Source organism: Trifolium pratense, linkage group LG4 (genome assembly GCF_020283565.1).
Source record: "Trifolium pratense cultivar HEN17-A07 linkage group LG4, ARS_RC_1.1, whole genome shotgun sequence".
Classification (NCBI taxonomy): domain Eukaryota; kingdom Viridiplantae; phylum Streptophyta; class Magnoliopsida; order Fabales; family Fabaceae; genus Trifolium; species Trifolium pratense.
Genome location: NC_060062.1, coordinates 54,825,075 through 54,849,644, shown reverse-complemented (window position 1 = coordinate 54,849,644; position 24,570 = coordinate 54,825,075). Strand labels below are relative to the sequence as shown.

The following is a 24,570-nucleotide window of genomic DNA, read 5'->3' as shown; positions in this document are numbered from 1 at the left end:
GCTCAGCTTTTTATCCGTTAATTGCCGTCGTTTAAATTAGGGTTTCTCAACTTTTTTCATTTTGCCGTTCAATTTGTTAATTGCATCAGATATATATTTATTTATTTAAGATCTGTGAATTTAAGTTGATATTGTTGGTGTAAGCCCTAGAGGCCAATTATTTATAATTGCATAATAAATGTATTGAATAATTTACTTATTAAATAAAGGCTTTTCTTTATTATGTTTATGTGTTAAATAATAATAGAGTCCCTAGAATAGTAAGTTCATTGTATGGAACGTTAAGTATGACTTAATCGTGAGATTCCATTAAATATAAGAACACTATTCTTAAACATATCCATAGTCAAGCTTTAATGTGAAATGGGATAACGTTAAAGCATAAAGACTATTATGTTGGTAGACTGATGATCATATCTCACTGATCATGGATAATGAGTTATCAAGTCTTCACATAGATATAAATGTTAAGGGTAACTTTATATTGGATTGACCCACCATGAGAATACTACATAGAGTGTTATGAAATGTCATAAGTTTTCTCATAGTGATAAAAAGTGTATTCCACCCTTCGACCTGAAACCACTATGTACCCTAGATGCAGGAGTGTAATACCTTGTTGCCATTCAAACGTTATCCGTAACTGGATAATTATAAAGTTGGTTGATGGGTATCCCACGAATCATGCTGAGGGACATGAGTGACCTAGATGGAATTTGTCCCTCCTACATAACGGGAGATATGTCTATGGGCCCAATATTGAACTAGACAAGGATGACATACTATGCCTTGTGTTCAATATAGACATGAGGACAAAAGGGTAATTATACACAAGATATTTATCACGGAAAGGTTAGTCAGATCACGTGACATTCCTGTGACTTGGGTAACAGTGATGTGTTGCTAGATACCGCTCACTGTTTATAATATTACGATTAATATTATTGCCAACGTCATAAGAACCTACAGGGTCACACACATAAGGACAGTTAAGAAGGGAAAAATAAGTAAGACTTATTGTGGGGGTGCAGTTAGTGAAAAACGGTTATTGGGCTTGAGAAGCCCAATTTCGTGTAAACTAAAGACCTCATAAGAAACTCTATAAATAGAGCCTTATGAAGTTCAGTAGTTATGTTTTGAAACCCTAACTGAGTTTAGAAGAATTCTGAATTTCTCTAAACCCTAAACCGCACAAAATTCCCTCAGCCTTCATCCAAGAACAGCTAGCACTGTGAGATCGAAGGTTCCTGTTCGTGTGGACTAAGTGGAGGTGCTGCAAGTGCGGTGCTTGTGATCAAGAAAGGCGACCACAAATTTGTTCTTCAAAGGTAATATTCTAGACCTGATCATGCTCATTCACAAGAATCCATTGATGGGAAATTTTAATTTTAAAATTCCGCTGCGTTTATAAAACTGTTTTATGAAACGATTTCCTAACAGTGGTATCAGAGCCACTTGTGAAACCATGAATCGGTTTGCTGTTTTATTACTGTTTTATTAATATGATTTTGAATCGGTATTAATAATAAGAACAACAAGGATTAATAAAATTTGATTGATCGGTTTTAAAATATATATGTGATATATATTTCTGATACGACGCATCGGTGTATGTGATACATTGATCGTGTCATTCATTCGAATGTTTGAGTGGTTGGCGTTTAATTTGGATGATTGTGAGCGTGAGCTTCGGAACCGTTTATGGTGAAGCATCATATATCCGATCGTTCATCTAGAACTAGCAGTCCTGAAACGTTTTGATGAATGGTGGTTGTATTAGGGTTTATAACAATGCAAGTGTTGTGTTGTTATATAAACAGAACATATTATTCATTGAAAGTTTTAAGTGATTGTCGTGAGCATGGATGATTGTGAGCGTGAGCTTCGGAACCGATAACTGGTGAAGCATCATATATCCAATCGTCTATGGTGAACAAAATCCTGAAACGTTTTGATGAATAATTACTGTAACAATACAAGGGTTGTGTTGTTATAAAAACAGAGTACGGCTAGGGTTTGTATCTGAAGCATCAAGTGTTGGTGCGATTAGGATTAATTGATGAAGTGTTCATCGAAATTTAGCTTCCGGGGCTCCGCCCCGGAGGCCCCGCAAGGGGCGCTGCCCCTTTGAAAATTGTGTGTTTATTGTTATTAAAGTTGCATGATGAATGGTTATGGCCTTAGTTCTTCTTTTCGTTTTATTTGGGATTTTAAATACGGCCTGCGTGTCGTGCCTCTCTTATATTTTCTTGATGTAATTTCTTTTCTCATCTCACTCCCTCGTATGAACACGAGTTTCTTGTAGTAATGTAATATAAGATTAGCAAATAGGACAGGAAGGACATCAATGAAGATCTATCTTGGAGAAGTATAGGTCGTTCTTAGATATAGCATAGGTTCTCTCATTTGCTTGAGGGAACAATCACGCTAGGGGCCATAATCATTTTATTATATTATGTATGTTGATGCATGTTATGTATGGAGTGACGTCATTGTATGTAAGCCGTGGTAAGGTGAGATCAAATTAATTATAAAAGCCCTCAAAGGAATTTATATTAAGTTTTATTGCTTTCCAACGAATAGCGCCCTTCAAGATCAATATCGATCAATGTAGGTTTTGCCAACGCGAAGTGCATTGTCAATATTGATAAGTTGCGGTGAGGTAATTTATTTATCCGATCGCTATTTAATGGGTCTAACTTAACTAAAGAAAATATAATAAGATTATATGACTTTAGAAGCAAGTATTGGGTTATTCCATGTGATGGATTAGAATAAGTGTTATTCACCCAATAGAAAGGATATGAGAGTTGTATGAGATACAATTGGAAAGGAGTTTCCTACCTAAATAACTAAGTTTTGTGTAATCAGCCCAACGCTGACTTAAAACGAAGTGAAATATGGATCTCATTCTCACTAGAAAATCTTCCAACGGGATTTTCCGAATCAAATGTCGAGGGTCATTTGTTTTGAGTAAAATAGTGAGAGAGCATGTTTAATTAAAGGCCTAATTAAATGTGTATTAAAATTGTTCAATACTTATATTTTCACTTTTACAATTGTAGATCACCATGTCAAACACCAATACTTCGAACAACATTTTGCGAAGCATTCTTGACAAAGAGAAATTGTCTGGGACAAATTTTCTTGATTGGCATCGTAACTTGAGGATAGTCCTCATGCACGAGAAAAAGCTGTATGCTATTGAGGAACCCCAACCTAATCCTGAGGATGAACCTGCCGCCAATGCTCCTAAGGCACAAAGGGATGCTTATTAGAAGCGTCTTGACGATGCCATGGATGCAAAGTGCCTCATGCTGGCTACCATGACCTCTGAGCTTCAGAAGCAACATGAGGACATGAATGCGTTCGATATGATCGAACACTTGAAAACGCTCTATCAAGAGCAAGCCAGGATTGAGAGGTTTGAGGTTTCCAAAGCCCTGTTTTCAGCCAAGCTATCTGAGGGATCTCTAGTAAGTCCACATGTACTCAAGATGATTGGGTACGTGGGGAACTTAGAAAAATTGGGATTTCCACTTGGAAATGAGCTTGCAACTGATCTGATCTTGCAATCGTTGCCGGAGAGTTTTAATCAGTTTGTTCTGAACTTCACCATGTCGGACATGGAGAAGACTCTGCCACAACTACTAGGCATGTTGAGGCAAGCTGAGCAGAACATGAAAACAAAAGGGAAGTCCAACCATGTTCTTATGATTGGCAATGGAAACAAAGGGAAGGGCAACAAAGGAAAGGGATTCAAAGGGAAGGGCAAGGAAGTTGCCAAACCCAAACCTACCCCTAAAGCCTTGAAACCCACTGGGGGAGTTGCAAAGGAGGGTAGGTGCTTCCACTGTAACAAGACTGGACATTGGAAGAGGAACTGCCCAAAATACCTGGAAGATAAAAAGAATGGAGTAGAGAGCTCCAATTCAGCAAGTATCTTTGTTATTGAAATTAATTTATCTACTTCTTCTACATGGGTATTAGATACCGGATGTGGTTCTCACATTTGTACTAATGTGCAGGGGCTGCAAAGGAGTAGAGGATTGGCTAAAGGTGAAGTCGACCTACGAGTGGGAAATGGAGCAAGAGTTGCCGCATTAGCTGTAGGAGTTTATAATTTGACTTTACCTTCTGGTTTAATAATACAGTTAGAGAACTGTTTTTATGTACCTGCCATTAGCAGGAATATTATTTCTGTTTCTTGTTTGGATAAACTTGGCTTTTCATTTATAATAAAGAACAATTGTTGCTCCATTTATTTAAATGATATTTTTTATGCCACAGCACAAATGAGTAATGGATTATATATTCTTGATCTTGAAATGCCAATATATAACATTGATACAAAAAGGATTAAACCTAATGAGTTAAATCCTACATACCTTTGGCACTGTCGTTTAGGCCATATAAATGAGAAACGCATTTCCAAGCTCCATAAAGATGGGCTCTTGGATTCATTTGATTATGAATCTTTTGAAACATGCAGATCTTGTTTATTGGGAAAAATGACAAAGACCCCATTCACTGGTAAAGGTGAAAGGGCAAGTGATCTTTTGGCTCTCATACATACTGATGTATGTGGACCATTGAACACACACGCTAGAGGAGGTTTTCAATACTTCATCACATTTACTGATGACTACAGTAGATATGGATATGTGTATCTAATGAAGCATAAATCCGAATCCTTTGAAAAGTTCAAGGAATTTAAAAATGAAGTACAAAACCAACTAGGAAAGAAAATCAAAACCCTTCGATCAGATCGAGGAGGTGAGTATTTAAGCCTAGAGTTTGATGACCATCTAAAAGAGTGTGGGATCTTATCCCAACTCACTCCTCCTGGAACACCACAATGGAATGGTGTGTCTGAGAGAAGAAACCGAACCTTGTTGGACATGGTGCGGTCTATGATGAGTCACGCTGATCTTCCAAACTCCTTTTGGGGACACGCCCTATTAACAGCAGCTTATACACTTAACCGTGTTCCTTCTAAAACGGTTGAAAAGACACCATATGAGATGTGGAGTGGCAAGAAACCACATATGTCTTACTTAAAGATTTGGGGTTGCGAAGTTTATGTAAAACGTCAAATTTCTACTAAACTTGAACCTAAATCTGACAAGTGCTTCTTTGTGGGATATCCAAAAGAGACAAAAGGATATCACTTCTACAATCCTTCTGAGGGCAAAGTGTTTGTCGCTCGAACAGGAGTATTCCTAGAGAAGGACTTTATTTCCAAAGGAATCAGTGGGAGGAAAGTAGATCTTGAAGAAATTCACGATCCACAAAGTAATGACACACCAATGGAGGAACAAGAGCGGGATGCACAAGATGTTGTGACAGAGAATCCTGCTCATATAACACAAGAACCACGTAGGTCCAACAGGATACGTCAAGAACCTGAAAGATATGGATATCTCATATCGGAACAAGGTGATGTATTACTCATGGATCAAGATGAGCCTGTGACTTACCAAGAGGCCATTACTGGCCCTGAATCTGAGAAGTGGCTTGAAGCCATGAAATCTGAAATGGATTCCATGTACACAAATCAAGTTTGGAACTTGGTGGAGGCTCCTGATGGGATTAAACCCATAGGATGCAAGTGGGTCTTTAAGAAGAAGACTGACATGGATGGAAAGGTACAGACCTACAAAGCGCGATTGGTTGGTAAAGGTTTCAAACAAATTCATGGGGTAGACTATGATGAAACATTTTCACCAGTTGCGATGATCAAATCCATTCGGATCTTACTTGCCATCGCTGTATACTATGATTATGAAATCTGGCAGATGGATGTAAAAACTGCCTTCCTTAATGGGAGTCTCCTTGAGGATGTGTATATGACACAACCTGAAGGTTTTTGCATTCAGGAGAAGCCAAAAAGATATGCAAATTACAGCGGTCAATCTACGGATTGAAGCAAGCTTCCAGAAGTTGGAATCTTCGTTTTGATGAAACTGTAAAACAGTACGGATTCATTCAAAATGAAGATGAGCCTTGTGTTTACAAGAAGGTTAGTGGGAGCATAGTCGCATTCCTAGTATTATATGTAGATGATGTAACACCCTAACCCATACTACCCTTAAAAACGTAATTTTAAAAACTTTTCAACAAGTGTAAAGGCAGAGTGCCACGCGGTAATTAAAACACAAGCATACACACAGAGCATCATGAAATTTAACATGAAAAGCAACAGCGGATTCATTTCAAACCAAGCATGCATATATATATACATATATATATACATAAGCCAAATTCATCCCTAAGGATGTCACTTATACAAGAACTAGCATATCAAAAGGTAACACCGATATACGATGAAATCCAAGCGTAACCCCGACTCGATGTTACATTACCAGAGCATTTACTATTTACAAACCCTAGTCAAAAGCTAGTACTAAGAGGAGTAATCTATTCTAAGTCTCCTCACCAAAAGGTACTTCAACGCCACGCTAAAACCGCAGTCTAAACGTCGGCACAGTCCTCAGCCTGAATATCTGAACCCCCAAAGGTCCAGCAAATAACACAAAGCAGAGAGTTAGAAAACATAACCGCATATCATACGAGTATAAGAAAGGTCTCACACTTTCGAACTACATCATACATATTCTAACTCACGCCAAATCATCGTACCAAACAGTTATCAATTAATAAAGTTTAGCACAGTTCAACCAGATAATGTCACATACCATTTATCAAATATATGCGCATTTACCCTAATGTATCTAATGCCAATCATTCTATGTCATGCCATCCCTAGACACGACTAATGCATGTGGTACCAATTGCCTTTTACCCCTCATGGATAAGTTAAACAGTTTTACATCTTGCCGGATTGTTCGGAACTTACCAAACCTTCATATCCCTCATGGATAAGTTAAACAGTTTTATATCCTGCTGGATAGCAGCTCTAGATCTTATGGATTCATCTAATCCGATCCTCGGCCTCCTTATGGACTCAAAAATCCATTTAAAACTATTGGAACCCAAGTTTCCAATTTCAACATATATATACATGAATGCATGTATGTTTGCACATATCATCAATATGATATTTCTAGCTCGAAGCTACTCATCATGAATGCGGGAACACAATCCTAACACATTCACTTAACATTGCAAATTAATGCCAAAACATAACATTGCTCACTTTAAGCTACAACTTATTGCATACACGTTTATCATTCATATAACGATTAACAATAAGCATTAACAGCATCAACATGTATCAACAATCATGTAAGGATACTTTTAAACCATCTTACAAGTGCCAAATCACACTTACAAACATTAACCAAAGTTGCAGGTTCAGTACTGTTCGCTAAGCGAATCCAAAGCGAACAGGTAGCGAACTCATTCGCTAAGCGAATCTCAATTCGCTGTAGCGAACTACGTCAGAGGATTACAGGTACATGGCGAACAGGTAGCGAACTCGTAGCGAACTCATTCGCTGCAGCGAACTCCTATTCGCTAAGCGAACAACACCAGAAAGAAAATCTGTTCTTGAGTTATCTAAGGCGGTTTAACACCAAATCAACTCAAAAATTCATCCAAACATGTTATAAATTCATATAAACAGCCATTCCAAACATATATGGTATCAAGGAACATTAATCATCCCTTCCAAACATCCAAATACCTCTAATAATCAAAATCATGGCAATTACTTGAGTTTTAAGTAACTTTCTCAAACTTTCCAAAAATGATCCAAACACATACATATTCTTCATGGAATCAAACTAGTGATTAACACATACAAAGTGATGATGAAAAACATCATACTCACATGCAAAAGATTAATCAAAGTCTAAAAGAAATTGAGTGGGAGAGTTCGGGAACGGAGACATAGACAATCTCCCCCCTCCTTGTCACTCAAGAATCATGAATTCTAATCTCTTACCTTAAGCAAAGATGATGATCCAAGCCTTCTCTTGCTCAAGCTTTCTCTCTTGATCCAAACCCTAGCTTAGCTCTATCTTGCTTCTACTCACTCAAACTCAAAGAAATGGATTTATGAAACTATTCATAAGTTGGACTTGCTACTTATACTACTTCTCATGTGTCATGAACCAAGCCCAAGTGGCTTAGGCCCATGCCCCTCACGCCCCATTAAGCCCAAAACAAGGTTCTCGCGCCTAATAACTTACGATCGGCTAAATAATCATTCGTTGCTCGCTAAAATAATACAAGCCAATTAATAAATAAAATAACATTTAATAAAATATACGAATACGAAAAACGGGTCGTTACAATCCTACCCCCCTTAAAAGAATTTCGCCCTCGAAATTACCTAGAAACAGATCGGGATAAGAATCTCTCATCTTGCTTTCCAACTCCCACGTCGCATTCTCACCAGCCGGTCCTCCCCACACGACTTTCACGGATGCAATCTCTTTGTTTCTCAACCTCTTCACTTCTCTACCTTCGATTCTCAAAGGCACAGTCTCAATGGTCAAGTCATCCCTCACTTGAACATCGTCCGATTCAATCACGTGTGTCGGATCAGACACATACTTGCGCAACTGTGATACATGGAAAACATCGTGCAAATTCGCCAATGATGGCGGTAATGCAATCCTATATGCAACTTTCCCAACTCGCTTCAAAATCTCAAACGGCCCAATAAACCTCGACGTCAACTTCTTTGACTTCAACGCACGTCCTACTCCGGTAGTCGATTTAACTCGTAGGAATACATGATCCCCTTCTTGGAATTCAATGTCCTTCCTCCTCTTATCATGATAACTCTTCTGTCGACTCTGAGATGCTTTCATCTTCTCACGAATCATCCGAATCTTCTCTGTTGTCTCTTGTACAATCTCTGGTCCAAGAATTGCACCTTCTCCAGTTTCATACCAACACAGAGGTGTCCTACACCTTCTCCCATACAAAGCCTCAAACGGTGCCATTCCGATACTAGAATGGTAACTGTTGTTGTACGTAAACTCTACCAACGGTAAACAAGAATCCCAATTCACGTTTTGCTCCAAAACACAAGCCCTCAACAAATCCTCTAAGGATTGTATCGTCCTCTCCGACTGACCATCTGTCTGAGGATGATAAGCTGAACTCAACCTCAACTTCGTTCCTAAAGCTTCTTGCAAGCTTTCCCAAAATCTGGAAGTAAATCTCGGATCTCTATCCGAAATAATACTTGTTGGAATACCATGTAGCTTCACAATCTGCTCCACATAAATCTCGGCCAACTTAGGCACCAAAGTACCTTTCCTGATAGCAATGAAGTGAGCACACTTCGTCAGACGATCTACCACTACCCAAATCACCTCGTTACTTTTCTTGGTCTTCGGTAAACCTCCCACAAAATCCATTGCAATGCTATCCCATTTCCATTCGGGTATAAACATTGGTTGCAACAAACCAAACGGCTTCTGATGTTCAATCTTCGATTTCTGACAAGTTAAGCATGAATAAACAAATTCAGAAATTTGCCTCTTCATTCCCGGCCACCAAAATAACTTCCTCAAATCCTGATACATCTTGGTTACTCCAGGATGTATACTCAAACCACTTCTGTGACCTTCCTCCATGATCATTCTTTTCAATTCGGGTACATCCGGTACACAAACTCTTCCGTGAAATCTCATGACTCCACTTTCGTCAATCTTGATATTGGTCTCCTTACCTTCATTGATGAGTACCATCTTCTCCATCAATCTCTTATCCGATTTCTGACGTTCTTTAATATCTTCAAGAAAAGGATTCGTCAACTTTAACATTCCTAGCTTCACACTTGTAGAAGTAACCTCGCACACAAGACTCAAGTCTCGGAATTCTTCAATCAACTCCAACTCTCTCACCATCAATGATGACATATGCAAAGTTTTCCTACTTAGTGCATCGGCCACCACATTGGCTTTTCCAGGGTGATAACTCAATTCAAAATCGTAGTCCTTTAAGAATTCGAGCCATCTTCGTTGCCTCATATTCAACTCCTTCTGGTCGAATAAGTATTTCAGACTCTTGTGATCGCTAAACACTTCAAACCTCGATCCATACAAGTAGTGTCTCCACGCTTTCAAAGCAAACACCACTGCGGCTAACTCCAAATCATGCGTTGGATAGTTCCTCTCGTGAACCTTCAGTTGCCTTGAAGCATATGCTACCACATTACCCCCTTGCATAAGCACTCCACCAAGTCCTAACTTCGAAGCATCGCAATACACGACGAACGACTCTTTGGCATCAGGTAAAATCAACACGGGTGCAGTAGTCAATCTTCTCTTGAGCTCTTGGAAACTCTTCTCACAAATACCATCCCAAACAAACGCTTGATCTTTCCTCGTCAACTTGGTTAACGGTAAAGCCAACTTCGAAAAACCTTCGATGAATCTTCTATAATAACCGGCCAAACCAAGGAAACTTCTAATCTCTGAAACAGACTCCGGCGTTCCCCACTGTGACACAGCGTCAACCTTCGCAGGATCTACCGCGATTCCTCCACTTGAAATTATATGCCCTAGGAAACTCACCTCTTTCATCCAAAATTCACACTTCGACAACTTGGCATACAACTTCTTCTCCTTCAAGACTTGTAAAACAATCCTCAAGTGCTCTTCGTGCTCTTCCTCGGATCTTGAGTAAATCAAAATGTCGTCAATGAACACCACCACGAATCTATCCAAAAATGAATGGAAAATTCGGTTCATATACTCCATGAAAACTCCAGGTGCATTGGTCACACCAAACGGCATAACTGAATACTCGTAGTGCCCATACCTCGTCCTAAATGCAGTCTTAGGTATATCTTCCGTCTTCACTCTAATCTGATGGTATCCAGATCTCAAATCTATCTTACTAAACACACAAGCTCCAACTAGTTGATCCATCAAATCGTCTATCCTCGGAAGTGGATATTTATTCTTAATCGTCACTTTGTTCAACCGACGATAGTCTATACATAATCTCATGCTTCCATCTTTCTTCTTCACAAGCAATACCGGCGCTCCCCATGGCGAAACACTCGGTCGAACAAACCTCTTCTCAAGCAGCTCTTCAAGTTGCTTCTTCAACTCATTCAACTCTGACGCTGACATTCGATACGGCGCCATCGATATCGGGCTAGTTCCAGGTACTAGGTCGATAGAAAACTCTACCTCTCGCTTTGGAGGCACGTCAGATATGTCATCCGGAAACACATCTGGGAATTCACAAACGATCGGTAACTCTTCTATCTTAACTCCTCCTTCGAGTTTCAATGATGCAAACATCATGAACATCTCGGCATGTTCTCTCAACGCTTTCGATACTTCCTTCCCGCTCATCAAATGCAAGTTCTCCTCCGGCTTCGGAAAAACAACGGCCTTCTCACGACAGTTGATATGAATTCGGTTGAAGATTAACCAATTCATACCAAAAATCACATCCATACCACTAAGTGGAATACACACTAAATCCATACCAAAATGCCTACCAAAAATGGTTACGGGGCAGTTACGACATACTTGTCGGGTAATCACTGAACCATTAGCAGGAGTTTCTATTTCCATCCTACCCATCATATCCGTTAAAGGAATACTAAGACGCTTCGCACAATCCAAAGAAATAAAAGAATGCGTCGCTCCCGTATCTATAATCGCAATTAAAGGAGTGTCATAGATGAAACACGTACCTCTAATGAGATTGTCCTCAAGGCTAGCATCCTCTCCACTCAAAGCAAACACCTTGCCCATCACCTTCTTGGGCTTCTTGCAGATTATACTCTTGTGGCCCTCCTCACCACAGTTGAAACAAAACACTCTTGTTCTACACGCTTCAGTTTTGTGACCTAACTTCCCACAATTCAAACACTTGTCCAATTTCTTCTGGCAATCATACGACATATGACCCCTCTCTCCACATTTGTAACAATTCCCATTCACCGGCCTCTTACCACCACTTGTATTACCCCTACCGCGGTTATCATAAGGTTTCCCGCGCTCTTGTCCTTTCCCTTTTCTGTCATTCACAGCCTTGTAGTAGTTCACCTTTGCCATACCATCTTCATCACAAATCCTACTCTTGTTCACAAGGGTCGCAAAGTCCCTTATCTGCGAAAATCCAATCATATGCTTGATGTCTGGACGTAGACCACTTTCAAACTTCACACACTTGTCGTTCTCCGCTTCCAAAGTGTTGTAATGCGGGCTAAACGCACACAAAGTCTCAAACTTGACGGCATAGTCAGCTACCGTCATATTTCCCTGTTTCAATTCCATGAATTCCACCACCTTCTTGTTCTTCACATCCACAGGAAAATACTTAACCAAAAATTCTCTTTTAAACATTGCCCATGGTATAGCCATACCACCGGGTCCTAGCCTCAACTTGGCGTTCTTCCACCACACATTCGCTTCCTCACGCAACACATATGTTCCAAGGGTTGTCTTCCCTTCCTCGGAACAATCCATTGCTTCAAAAATTATTTCAAGTTCCTCCAGCCACTTGTGAGCTCCATCCGGGTTGTAACCTCCGATAAATGTTGGCGGTTTCTGCTTCATGAACCTTTCCAACCTCATCTCTACCTCTCTTCCAGGTTGATGATCTCTAACCACAATGTTGGTGAGTGCGGCCAAAGCCTCCGCAATCTGAGCATTCGTTCTCGCAGCAGCCATGATTCCTGAACGAATCACAACTAGACGTTAGAAAGTACTAACAGTGTTCCCTACACATGCTCATACGGGGAAAAGAAAAGTCCTAATTGGTTCACACGAACCGACCTGCTCTGATACCACTATTGTAACACCCTAACCCATACTACCCTTAAAAACGTAATTTTAAAAACTTTTCAACAAGTGTAAAGGCAGAGTGCCACGCGGTAATTAAAACACAAGCATACACACAGAGCATCATGAAATTTAACATGAAAAGCAACAGCGGATTCATTTCAAACCAAGCATGCATATATATATACATATATATATACATAAGCCAAATTCATCCCTAAGGATGTCACTTATACAAGAACTAGCATATCAAAAGGTAACACCGATATACGATGAAATCCAAGCGTAACCCCGACTCGATGTTACATTACCAGAGCATTTACTATTTACAAACCCTAGTCAAAAGCTAGTACTAAGAGGAGTAATCTATTCTAAGTCTCCTCACCAAAAGGTACTTCAACGCCACGCTAAAACCGCAGTCTAAACGTCGGCACAGTCCTCAGCCTGAATATCTGAACCCCCAAAGGTCCAGCAAATAACACAAAGCAGAGAGTTAGAAAACATAACCGCATATCATACGAGTATAAGAAAGGTCTCACACTTTCGAACTACATCATACATATTCTAACTCACGCCAAATCATCGTACCAAACAGTTATCAATTAATAAAGTTTAGCACAGTTCAACCAGATAATGTCACATACCATTTATCAAATATATGCGCATTTACCCTAATGTATCTAATGCCAATCATTCTATGTCATGCCATCCCTAGACACGACTAATGCATGTGGTACCAATTGCCTTTTACCCCTCATGGATAAGTTAAACAGTTTTACATCTTGCCGGATTGTTCGGAACTTACCAAACCTTCATATCCCTCATGGATAAGTTAAACAGTTTTATATCCTGCTGGATAGCAGCTCTAGATCTTATGGATTCATCTAATCCGATCCTCGGCCTCCTTATGGACTCAAAAATCCATTTAAAACTATTGGAACCCAAGTTTCCAATTTCAACATATATATACATGAATGCATGTATGTTTGCACATATCATCAATATGATATTTCTAGCTCGAAGCTACTCATCATGAATGCGGGAACACAATCCTAACACATTCACTTAACATTGCAAATTAATGCCAAAACATAACATTGCTCACTTTAAGCTACAACTTATTGCATACACGTTTATCATTCATATAACGATTAACAATAAGCATTAACAGCATCAACATGTATCAACAATCATGTAAGGATACTTTTAAACCATCTTACAAGTGCCAAATCACACTTACAAACATTAACCAAAGTTGCAGGTTCAGTACTGTTCGCTAAGCGAATCCAAAGCGAACAGGTAGCGAACTCATTCGCTAAGCGAATCTCAATTCGCTGTAGCGAACTACGTCAGAGGATTACAGGTACATGGCGAACAGGTAGCGAACTCGTAGCGAACTCATTCGCTGCAGCGAACTCCTATTCGCTAAGCGAACAACACCAGAAAGAAAATCTGTTCTTGAGTTATCTAAGGCGGTTTAACACCAAATCAACTCAAAAATTCATCCAAACATGTTATAAATTCATATAAACAGCCATTCCAAACATATATGGTATCAAGGAACATTAATCATCCCTTCCAAACATCCAAATACCTCTAATAATCAAAATCATGGCAATTACTTGAGTTTTAAGTAACTTTCTCAAACTTTCCAAAAATGATCCAAACACATACATATTCTTCATGGAATCAAACTAGTGATTAACACATACAAAGTGATGATGAAAAACATCATACTCACATGCAAAAGATTAATCAAAGTCTAAAAGAAATTGAGTGGGAGAGTTCGGGAACGGAGACATAGACAATCTCCCCCCTCCTTGTCACTCAAGAATCATGAATTCTAATCTCTTACCTTAAGCAAAGATGATGATCCAAGCCTTCTCTTGCTCAAGCTTTCTCTCTTGATCCAAACCCTAGCTTAGCTCTATCTTGCTTCTACTCACTCAAACTCAAAGAAATGGATTTATGAAACTATTCATAAGTTGGACTTGCTACTTATACTACTTCTCATGTGTCATGAACCAAGCCCAAGTGGCTTAGGCCCATGCCCCTCACGCCCCATTAAGCCCAAAACAAGGTTCTCGCGCCTAATAACTTACGATCGGCTAAATAATCATTCGTTGCTCGCTAAAATAATACAAGCCAATTAATAAATAAAATAACATTTAATAAAATATACGAATACGAAAAACGGGTCGTTACAGATGACATATTACTAATAGGAAACGACATCCCTACCTTGCAACAAATTAAAACTTGGTTAGGGAATTGCTTTTCTATGAAAGATCTGGGTGAAGCAGCCTATATATTAGGAGTAAGAATCTATAGAGATAGATCACAAAAACTGCTTGGCCTGAGCCAGAGTACATACATAGATAAAGTGTTAAGACGCTTTAATATGCATGATTCCAAGAAAGGATTCATTCCTATGCAACATGGCCTATGTCTTTCAAAGACACAGTCTCCTTCATCTAAGGAAGAAAGAGACCGCATGAGTAAGATCCCTTATGCATCGGCCATAGGATCTATCATGTATGCCATGATATGTACTCGACCAGATGTTTCATATGCCTTAAGCGCAACAAGCCGTTATCAGTCTGATCCTGGTGAGGCTCATTGGGTGGCTGTCAAGAACATCCTTAAATACTTAAGGAGGACTAAAGACTCATTCCTAATATATGGAGGCCAAGAAGAGCTAAATGTAATTGGTTACACTGATGCTAGCTTCCAAACAGATAGGGATGACTTTAGGTCGCAATCAGGCTATGTGTTTTGCATAAATGGTGGCGCTGTGAGCTGGAAGAGTTCAAAGCAAGATACAGTTGCTGATTCTACAACCGAAGCTGAGTACATCGCTGCATCAAATGCAGCAAAGGAAGCTGTTTGGATAAAGAAGTTCATTACTGAACTTGGCATATTCCCTAGCATTGTGGATCCCATTGAATTATTTTGTGACAACAATGGTGCAATCGCACAAGCTAAGGAACCTAGATCTCACCAAAAGTCCAAACACATACTCAGGCGCTATCATCTTATTCGAGAAATAATTGATAGAGGAGATGTGAAAATATGCAAAGTACCAACACTTGACAATGCTGCTGATCCACTTACAAAGCCTCTTGCTCAGCCGAAGCATGAGGGCCACACTAGGGGCATAGGTATTAGGAGTATGCCTGATTGGCTCTAGTGGTAGTGGGAGATTGTTGGTGTAAGCCCTAGAGGCCAATTATTTATAATTGCATAATAAATGTATTGAATAATTTACTTATTAAATAAAGGCTTTTCTTTATTATGTTTATGTGTTAAATAATAATAGAGTCCCTAGAATAGTAAGTTCATTGTATGGAACGTTAAGTATGACTTAATCGTGAGATTCCATTAAATATAAGAACACTATTCTTAAACATATCCATAGTCAAGCTTTATTGTGAAATGGGATAACGTTAAAGCATAAAGACTATTATGTTGGTAGACTGATGATCATATCTCACTGATCATGGATAATGAGTTATCAAGTCTTCACATAGATATAAATGTTAAGGGTAACTTTATATCGGATTGACCCACCATGAGAATACTACATAGAGTGTTATGAAATGTCATAAGTTTTCTCATAGTGATAAAAGGTGTATTCCACCCTTCGACCTGAAACCACTATGTACCCTAGATGCAGGAGTGTAATACCTTGTTGCCATTCAAACGTTATCCGTAACTGGATAATTATAAAGTTGGTTGATGGGTATCCCACGAATCATGCTGAGGGACATGAGTGACCTAGATGGAATTTGTCCCTCCTACATAATGGGAGATATGTCTATGGGCCCAATATTGAACTAGACAAGGATGACATACTATGCCTTGTGTTCAATATAGACATGAGGACAAAAGGGTAATTATACACAAGATATTTATCACAGAAAGGTTAGTCAGATCACGTGACATTCCTGTGACTTGGGTAACAGTGATGTGTTGCTAGATACCGCTCACTGTTTATAATATTACGATTAATATTATTGCCAACGTCATAAGAACCTACAGGGTCACACACATAAGGACAGTTAAGAAGGGAAAAATAAGTAAGACTTATTGTGGGGGTGCAGTTAGTGAAAAACGGTTATTGGGCTTGAGAAGCCCAATTTTGTGTAAACTAAAGACCTCATAAGAAACTCTATAAATAGAGCCTTATGAAGTTCAGTAGTTATGTTTTGAAACCCTAACTGAGTTTAGAAGAATTCTGAATTTCTCTAAACCCTAAACCGCACAAAATTCCCTCAGCCTTCATCCAAGAACAGCTAGCACTGTGAGATCGAAGGTTCCTGTTCGTGTGGACTAAGTGGAGGTGCTGCAAGTGCGGTGCTTGTGATCAAGAAAGGCGACCACAAATTTGTTCTTCAAAGGTAATATTCTAGACCTGATCATGCTCATTCACAAGAATCCATTGATGGGAAATTTTAATTTTAAAATTCCGCTGCGTTTATAAAACTGTTTTATGAAACGATTTCCCAACAGATATTAGGGTTTCTTATATGATTTTTTGGGTTTTCAATTGCAGTTGTTGCTTTGTCACAATATGTATAACGGAATAGGGTTACAAACTCCAAGAGGGTCTGGTACCAATGGCTACATTCAGAGCAACAAGTTCTTCGTCAAGCCGAGAACTTCCAAGGTTGCTGAGAATATGAAGGGCTTTGAAGGAGATCAGGGTACTGCTGGTGTTTCCAGAAAGGCTAACAAAGAGATTCTTGAGCATGATCGTAAGCGTCAGATTTAGCTCAAACTTGTTATTCTTGAAGACAAGTTAATTGATCAGGGTTATACTGATGCTGAGATCGCTGAGAAACTCGAGGAGGCTCGCAATAGCTTGGAGGCTGCAGCTGACGAAAATGATTCTAATTTGGACAAGTGAGTTTTTGGATTTTAGATATTTGCGTATGAGTATGACATATGATTCCAATTGATGAATTTGTTGGTTCTGTCATTGCTTTACCAAAATTTTTGAAGTGTATTAATTGTTAATTGGTTTTTGTTGTGCATAGCTTTTTGTTTTTGATTATGGAGAAATTATTTTTATTGGTGTTATTGTTGTTGTAGGAGATTATATATATGATTATAATTATTAATTAAAGTTGAATAGTGTAACACCCAAACCCGTTATTTAATTAACTCTGCCTTTATAAAATCTTTTTCGAAAATACGCAGCGAAAAATTGAAAATCTGATTTATAAAGCGCTGGTTTGAATATCACAAACTTCATTCAAAGATAATACTAATACATTTATCTAGTAAAATATTCGAATGAACTAAAAACAAAACCTCGCATCGAACGATGCGTTATTAGTTATACAAAACGGATACTTTTCAAATGAAAGCTTAAGACCAACAGAGTATACTAAGAGGACTACATGCATATACATATAAAAACCCCTTTTTCCCGTGTCTCAATCAGAGCAGAGCTTCACCATTTCACTCGGACGAGGCTAACACATAACCTGTCAACCTGGACCCCCAAAGGTCCAGCAAATAACACAAAGCAGAGAGTTAGAAAACATAAACATAAATATAAGTGTGAGTAGTATACTACACACTTCACACGCTATCATACATTTCTAACTCACGCACATACATCGTCAAATACGACTACCAATTAATCATTCATTTACAAACACACCAATCATATAGTTTCACGTCTTCTCGGACACTACCAAAGTGTTCATTTTATAGTCATGACGGACTCTACACTTGTTCATTTTATAGTCATGACGGACTCTACACTTGTTCATTTTATAGTCATGACGGACTCCGCTCACATACCAAGACATGACAACAATCACAGTATTAAACAATTAGTAAATACCAAAGCTTAACACATACGGAAAACACATTACAATCCAATCAGATAATGTCACATAACAATTATCAAATACATGTGCATTTACCCTAATGCATCTAATGTCAATTATCCAATGTCATGTCATCCCTAGACACGACTAATGCATGTGGTACCAATTTACATTGTTCAGATTTCAGTCATGACGGACTGTTCAGTTTTCAGTCATGTACGGACTGTTCAGATTATAGTCATGTACGGACTGTTCAGATTATAGTCATGTACGGACTCTACATCAGCAGTTTTACATCATGCAGGATAAGCGTCTCACCAATGGTGGACCAAACCAGTTTTACATCATGTTGGATGCTGCTATTCACCCCATTTAAGATGAACCTAGTTTTACATCTTGTTGGATGCGTCGGAACTTACCGAACCACCTTATCTCCCTTGGATAAGCTCAATAACAGTTTTATATCATGTAGGATATGGTTATCATCAACCATCTCTCCCATAAAGAGGAGTCACACAGTTTTATATCATGTTCGGATATGGGCTCCAGATCTCGGATAACATAATCCCATCTTCGGCCACTTTTCATAAACATAATCCATTTTCATCAATTATTGGAATTCACATGATTCCCATAACACAATTATTCATGAATGCATGATTACTTTTAAACACATCAAATACATGACGCTATCTAGCTCGAAGCTATTCATTCACTGATGCGGAAACACAATTCCAACATCTAACACATTAGGATAACACAATATCCTATCACTCCAATCATAATTATTCATATGATAATTATCTGCATAACCATTTTTATACACATAAAGTTTCATTTACACTTATGTCATAAAATACACATCATTTCCTTAACATTGCAATTTAATGCCAAAGCATCACATTACTCACTTTAAACTGCAACTTATTGCATACACGTTTATCAATCATATAACGATTAACAATAAGTATTAACAACATCAACATGTATCAACAAACATGTAAGGATACCCTTAAACCATGTTACAAGTGCCTAATTACACTTACAAACATCAACAAAATTTGCTGTCACAGAGGCCTTCGCTAAGCGAAGCCTCAGCGAGACATGGCGAACCTCACCAGGAAGTCACCTGCTCATGGCGAGCATTGGCGAGCTTCAGCGAACATGTTCGCTACAGCGAACTCCTGGTCGCTTAGCGAACTATACCAGAAAAATATTTGTTCTTGAGTTTCAATAAGGCGGTTTAACACCCAAATCCATCCAAAATACATTATAACATGTTATAAATGCAAAGTAAACCATCAATCATGCATATATCATACATATATACATAAATACACATTCAAAAACAACCAAACACCTCCAAGCATGCAAGATCATGCATTAAATTGTATTTTTAAGCAAAAACCACAAACATAGTAAAACATCTACACATACCCATTTCCAATTCCCCAAAGTTGTTCACCTCATGTCCTAGGAGTTTACTACTCATTTTAGGATCAAAAACATTTACTTTTCATTGAGTAAATCTCTCACAAAACCCATAAGAAAATAGAGTGGAAAGAGTTTGGGAATGGAGGAATCGACATCCTCCCCTCTTTCGAATCACTCACGAATATGTAATCTAACTCTCGTACCTTAGCTCGACGAATCCACAAGCTTGCTCTTCTCTTTCTCTTTGGCTCTTGCCCTAGCTCTCAATCTTCCTTTCTCATGAAACATAAATTATGAGACTATTCATGGTTGACTTGCTACTTATAGCTCTCTCTATTCTCATGGATCAAAGCCCAATTGGCTAAGCCCAATAACCACTTACACGCCCCAAGGCCCAATCAACATAACTTCTCGCTCATTAACTTACGTTCTCGCTAAATAATTATTCGTCGCTCACTAAAATAATAAAAGCCAATTAACAAATAAAATAACATTTAATAAAATATACGAATACGAAAAATGGGTCGTTACAACTCTCCCCCACTTAAAAATATTTTCGCCCTCGAAAATTGCTCGACTAAGAACAACCTCGGATGAACTCTCTCATCCGACTTTCTAATTCCAACTCACATTCTAACCAATGGGTTTCCTCATACTACTTTAACCAAAACATACAAAACACTTCATGCAAATTCGCCCATGATGGCGGCAAAGCAATCCTATACTTCACTTTTCCGAATCATTTTACTTCCCTCGGTATTTCTTTATACCATCTCCGGTCAAAATAACACTTCTTCCGGATTCACACCAACAATCATTCAAATTCCAAACAAACCAAGTCTGACAAAATCAGTTTATTCCAATCTACACAATGAAGTTTACTACCAACAATAGATCAAGGATAGCTAATCCCTCGATTTGTCGATAGATAGTCAACAATCGTGACAACGGTATAAATCATTCTTATCAAACTACTTAAAATTTCAACTTAACATCTTACGGTACTCGCTGCACCACTCCACAACAAAACCACTTAACCCAAAATACTCCGAAAGACCCTTCCGTTGCATACTTCACAACTTTTCAAATTCCATAAGTTCTTAACTGCGTCGAATTTCACTCCAACCATTCATTCGGTAGCACAACCTCTACACTCATCTGCTGTCCAACTTCTCAAAGTTCTTAACACGTTCCAAAAATATATTATCTCCAACCGTCAAATTCTTTTCTTCGCAATTCCCAAATCGTTGCGTCGAATCCCATCATAACTGTTTTATTTTCCAGACAATCTCTTATCCAAATTTCTAGGTTCCTTAACACGACATTTCCAATGTCACTTTTCCGTCGAGGTACTTTTATCCAAAATATTACCTTAAGTCACTCGTCGACTAACTATCATTTCATCGTCCATGATGAAAATATCCGAAATATTTCATTTCCTTACCACATAGTATTACTATACTACTTCAACATATACGATGTTCCCAACATCACTTAATCTCCACCGACTTTTTCCATTCCATAAATATTTTTCCAAACACAACAATCACTTATGTGTGAGATAGTCCTTTCCGCAAATTCTTACTTGACATAAGTCACTTTCTTACGTCTCTCTAATACTCGTGCTCGACACGTTTCCAAAGGCTAACTTTCTTATCCCCAAACATCCAAAGGTAACACTTCGCACTTAGCTTCTCAAATCCTTCCAAGAAATGACTACTCGGTTCAAACATACTCAACCTTTATAAATCCTTCCTAGGCTCTTCTTGATCACCTAGTAATTCTGTATTTAAATCTCAGCTACTATCAAAAGTTGATTTCCAAACAACCATGATCTCCGTCTTGTTGATTCCAACACAACTCTCATCAGATTCCTCTGAAAACTTTTCATCAACAAAGCTTCCATCTTTATCACTCTTCCTCCTCTTTGAGGATGAACTATCAAGTGAAAGACAACCAAACAATGGAACATTCTTGCTACGAGTTCCGCTAGAAACACCACCAGTCCCACTTATTGTAATCGGGTTTTCAGTTCCCTAACCACACCTTCCATCCTTGACATCAATCTCCCACTTAACTTAACTCTCAAGGTATCCACCATTCGCATACTCGTCGTATGATCATCACTAGGTTTTCTTACCCTCGACGCACACGTCTTCTCCGTTTCCCAGCAACGGTGTTCACTTAACATTCAATCTGCTCCATCGTTCCCCAATGGCCACATTCTCCCTACGGCTAAACAACTTCATTCCGACTCACTCCGAAATGATCATCTGATACTTCCTCCAAAATATTCTCCAAATAAGAACTCCACTTCGAACAATGCTACTCAATCTTAAACAATCCACTTCAAGAACATCTCTATTCGTCCTTACTTCTCGCGTTCGAAACATCTTGGAGAGACAAAATCTTCTCCCCCACTTATCTCAAACCCACCTTTACACTTCCACTAGAACATCCGGTGTAAACACCTAGTCATTCTATCGATTCTAAATATATTCTCCTAAAAAGAATCTAGTACCGACAACATTCGCATGTGTGTCGCATACAAGGGTAAAGTAAGGCATTAAACCTAGACATCTACACAAATATCCTGTACAGTCCTATTGACATATACGCCACTACGCAAATACATAAGTATTCTATTCCCCACATATACTAGTGTAACAACCTTCATACCAACTAGCATACGCAAACACAACAACATGTCAATACATATATTTATAACTAAAATATATGTAAGACAACAAAACATCCATGTACACAAGGCATCGAGTCAAGTACATGCATTACATTTCATTTGCTCGCATACTTACAACATCTACTCAAACATGTATAAAACATAGCATGTTCTCAAACAAGTTCTCATCATGAGAATACATTCACATAGTTCAATTAAAGAACCACACTAAGTACTAGTAATCAATCTACCACGTGTTATAAACAAACATATAACAACACACATTAGGATCTACTTACATCCTACTCCTTTCTCACTCTAGTGAAAAATTCATTTTCACTTACTCAAAAGATAATAATCTTATATTTTCAACAAAATCTTCATCACATGCAGTTTTACATCATGCTGGATCATCAACAATACAGTTTTACATCATGTTGGATCGTCAACAATTAGCAATAAGCATCTACAAACCAAAAGCTCAAACCACACAAATTTTTAAAACTTTAAGCATAAAAATACACAACCACTACTTGACTTGATAACTTATAACAATGATAAGTATCAATCGCATCAAGTACACATAACAAGAAAAGACAGACACAACTGGCACACACGCTCACTCGATCTGACTGCACAGAACGGCTCTGATTGACACATAACCTCACAGTCCGAAGACGACTTGCTCTGATACCACTTTGTAACACCCAAACCCGTTATTTAATTAACTCTGCCTTTATAAAATCTTTTTCGAAAATACGCAGCGAAAAATTGAAAATCTGATTTATAAAGCGCTGGTTTGAATATCACAAACTTCATTCAAAGATAATACTAATACATTTATCTAGTAAAATATTCGAATGAACTAAAAACAAAACCTCGCATCGAACGATGCGTTATTAGTTATACAAAACGGATACTTTTCAAATGAAAGCTTAAGACCAACAGAGTATACTAAGAGGACTACATGCATATACATATAAAAACCCCTTTTTCCCGTGTCTCAATCAGAGCAGAGCTTCACCATTTCACTCGGACGAGGCTAACACATAACCTGTCAACCTGGACCCCCAAAGGTCCAGCAAATAACACAAAGCAGAGAGTTAGAAAACATAAACATAAATATAAGTGTGAGTAGTATACTACACACTTCACACGCTATCATACATTTCTAACTCACGCACATACATCGTCAAATACGACTACCAATTAATCATTCATTTACAAACACACCAATCATATAGTTTCACGTCTTCTCGGACACTACCAAAGTGTTCATTTTATAGTCATGACGGACTCTACACTTGTTCATTTTATAGTCATGACGGACTCTACACTTGTTCATTTTATAGTCATGACGGACTCCGCTCACATACCAAGACATGACAACAATCACAGTATTAAACAATTAGTAAATACCAAAGCTTAACACATACGGAAAACACATTACAATCCAATCAGATAATGTCACATAACAATTATCAAATACATGTGCATTTACCCTAATGCATCTAATGTCAATTATCCAATGTCATGTCATCCCTAGACACGACTAATGCATGTGGTACCAATTTACATTGTTCAGATTTCAGTCATGACGGACTGTTCAGTTTTCAGTCATGTACGGACTGTTCAGATTATAGTCATGTACGGACTGTTCAGATTATAGTCATGTACGGACTCTACATCAGCAGTTTTACATCATGCAGGATAAGCGTCTCACCAATGGTGGACCAAACCAGTTTTACATCATGTTGGATGCTGCTATTCACCCCATTTAAGATGAACCCAGTTTTACATCTTGTTGGATGCGTCGGAACTTACCGAACCACCTTATCTCCCTTGGATAAGCTCAATAACAGTTTTATATCATGTAGGATAT

At 38.4% G+C, this 24,570-nt stretch overlaps 1 protein-coding gene across 1 annotated transcript; it reads left to right on the top strand.

Annotated features, from left to right (window-relative positions):
- Positions 1-15,225: 15,225 nt before the first annotated feature.
- On the top strand, positions 15,226-17,505 carry LOC123922944 (secreted RxLR effector protein 161-like). Its single transcript, XM_045975601.1, has 2 exons — positions 15,226-15,612; positions 17,287-17,505. Exons 1-2 carry the CDS (start codon positions 15,226-15,228, stop codon positions 17,503-17,505), a joined length of 606 nt encoding a protein of 201 aa, XP_045831557.1.
- The last annotated feature ends 7,065 nt before the right edge of the window (positions 17,506-24,570 follow it).

Bases quoted from the DNA above. Each gene is read 5' to 3' on its own strand.
- LOC123922944 (XM_045975601.1), top strand. From the start codon at position 15,226: ATGAGTAAGATCCCTTATGCATCGGCCATAGGATCTATCATGTATGCC. The intron at 15,613-17,286 runs GCTGTTTGGATA...TTTCAATTGCAG, and splicing joins CATCAAATGCAGCAAAGGAA to TTGTTGCTTTGTCACAATAT.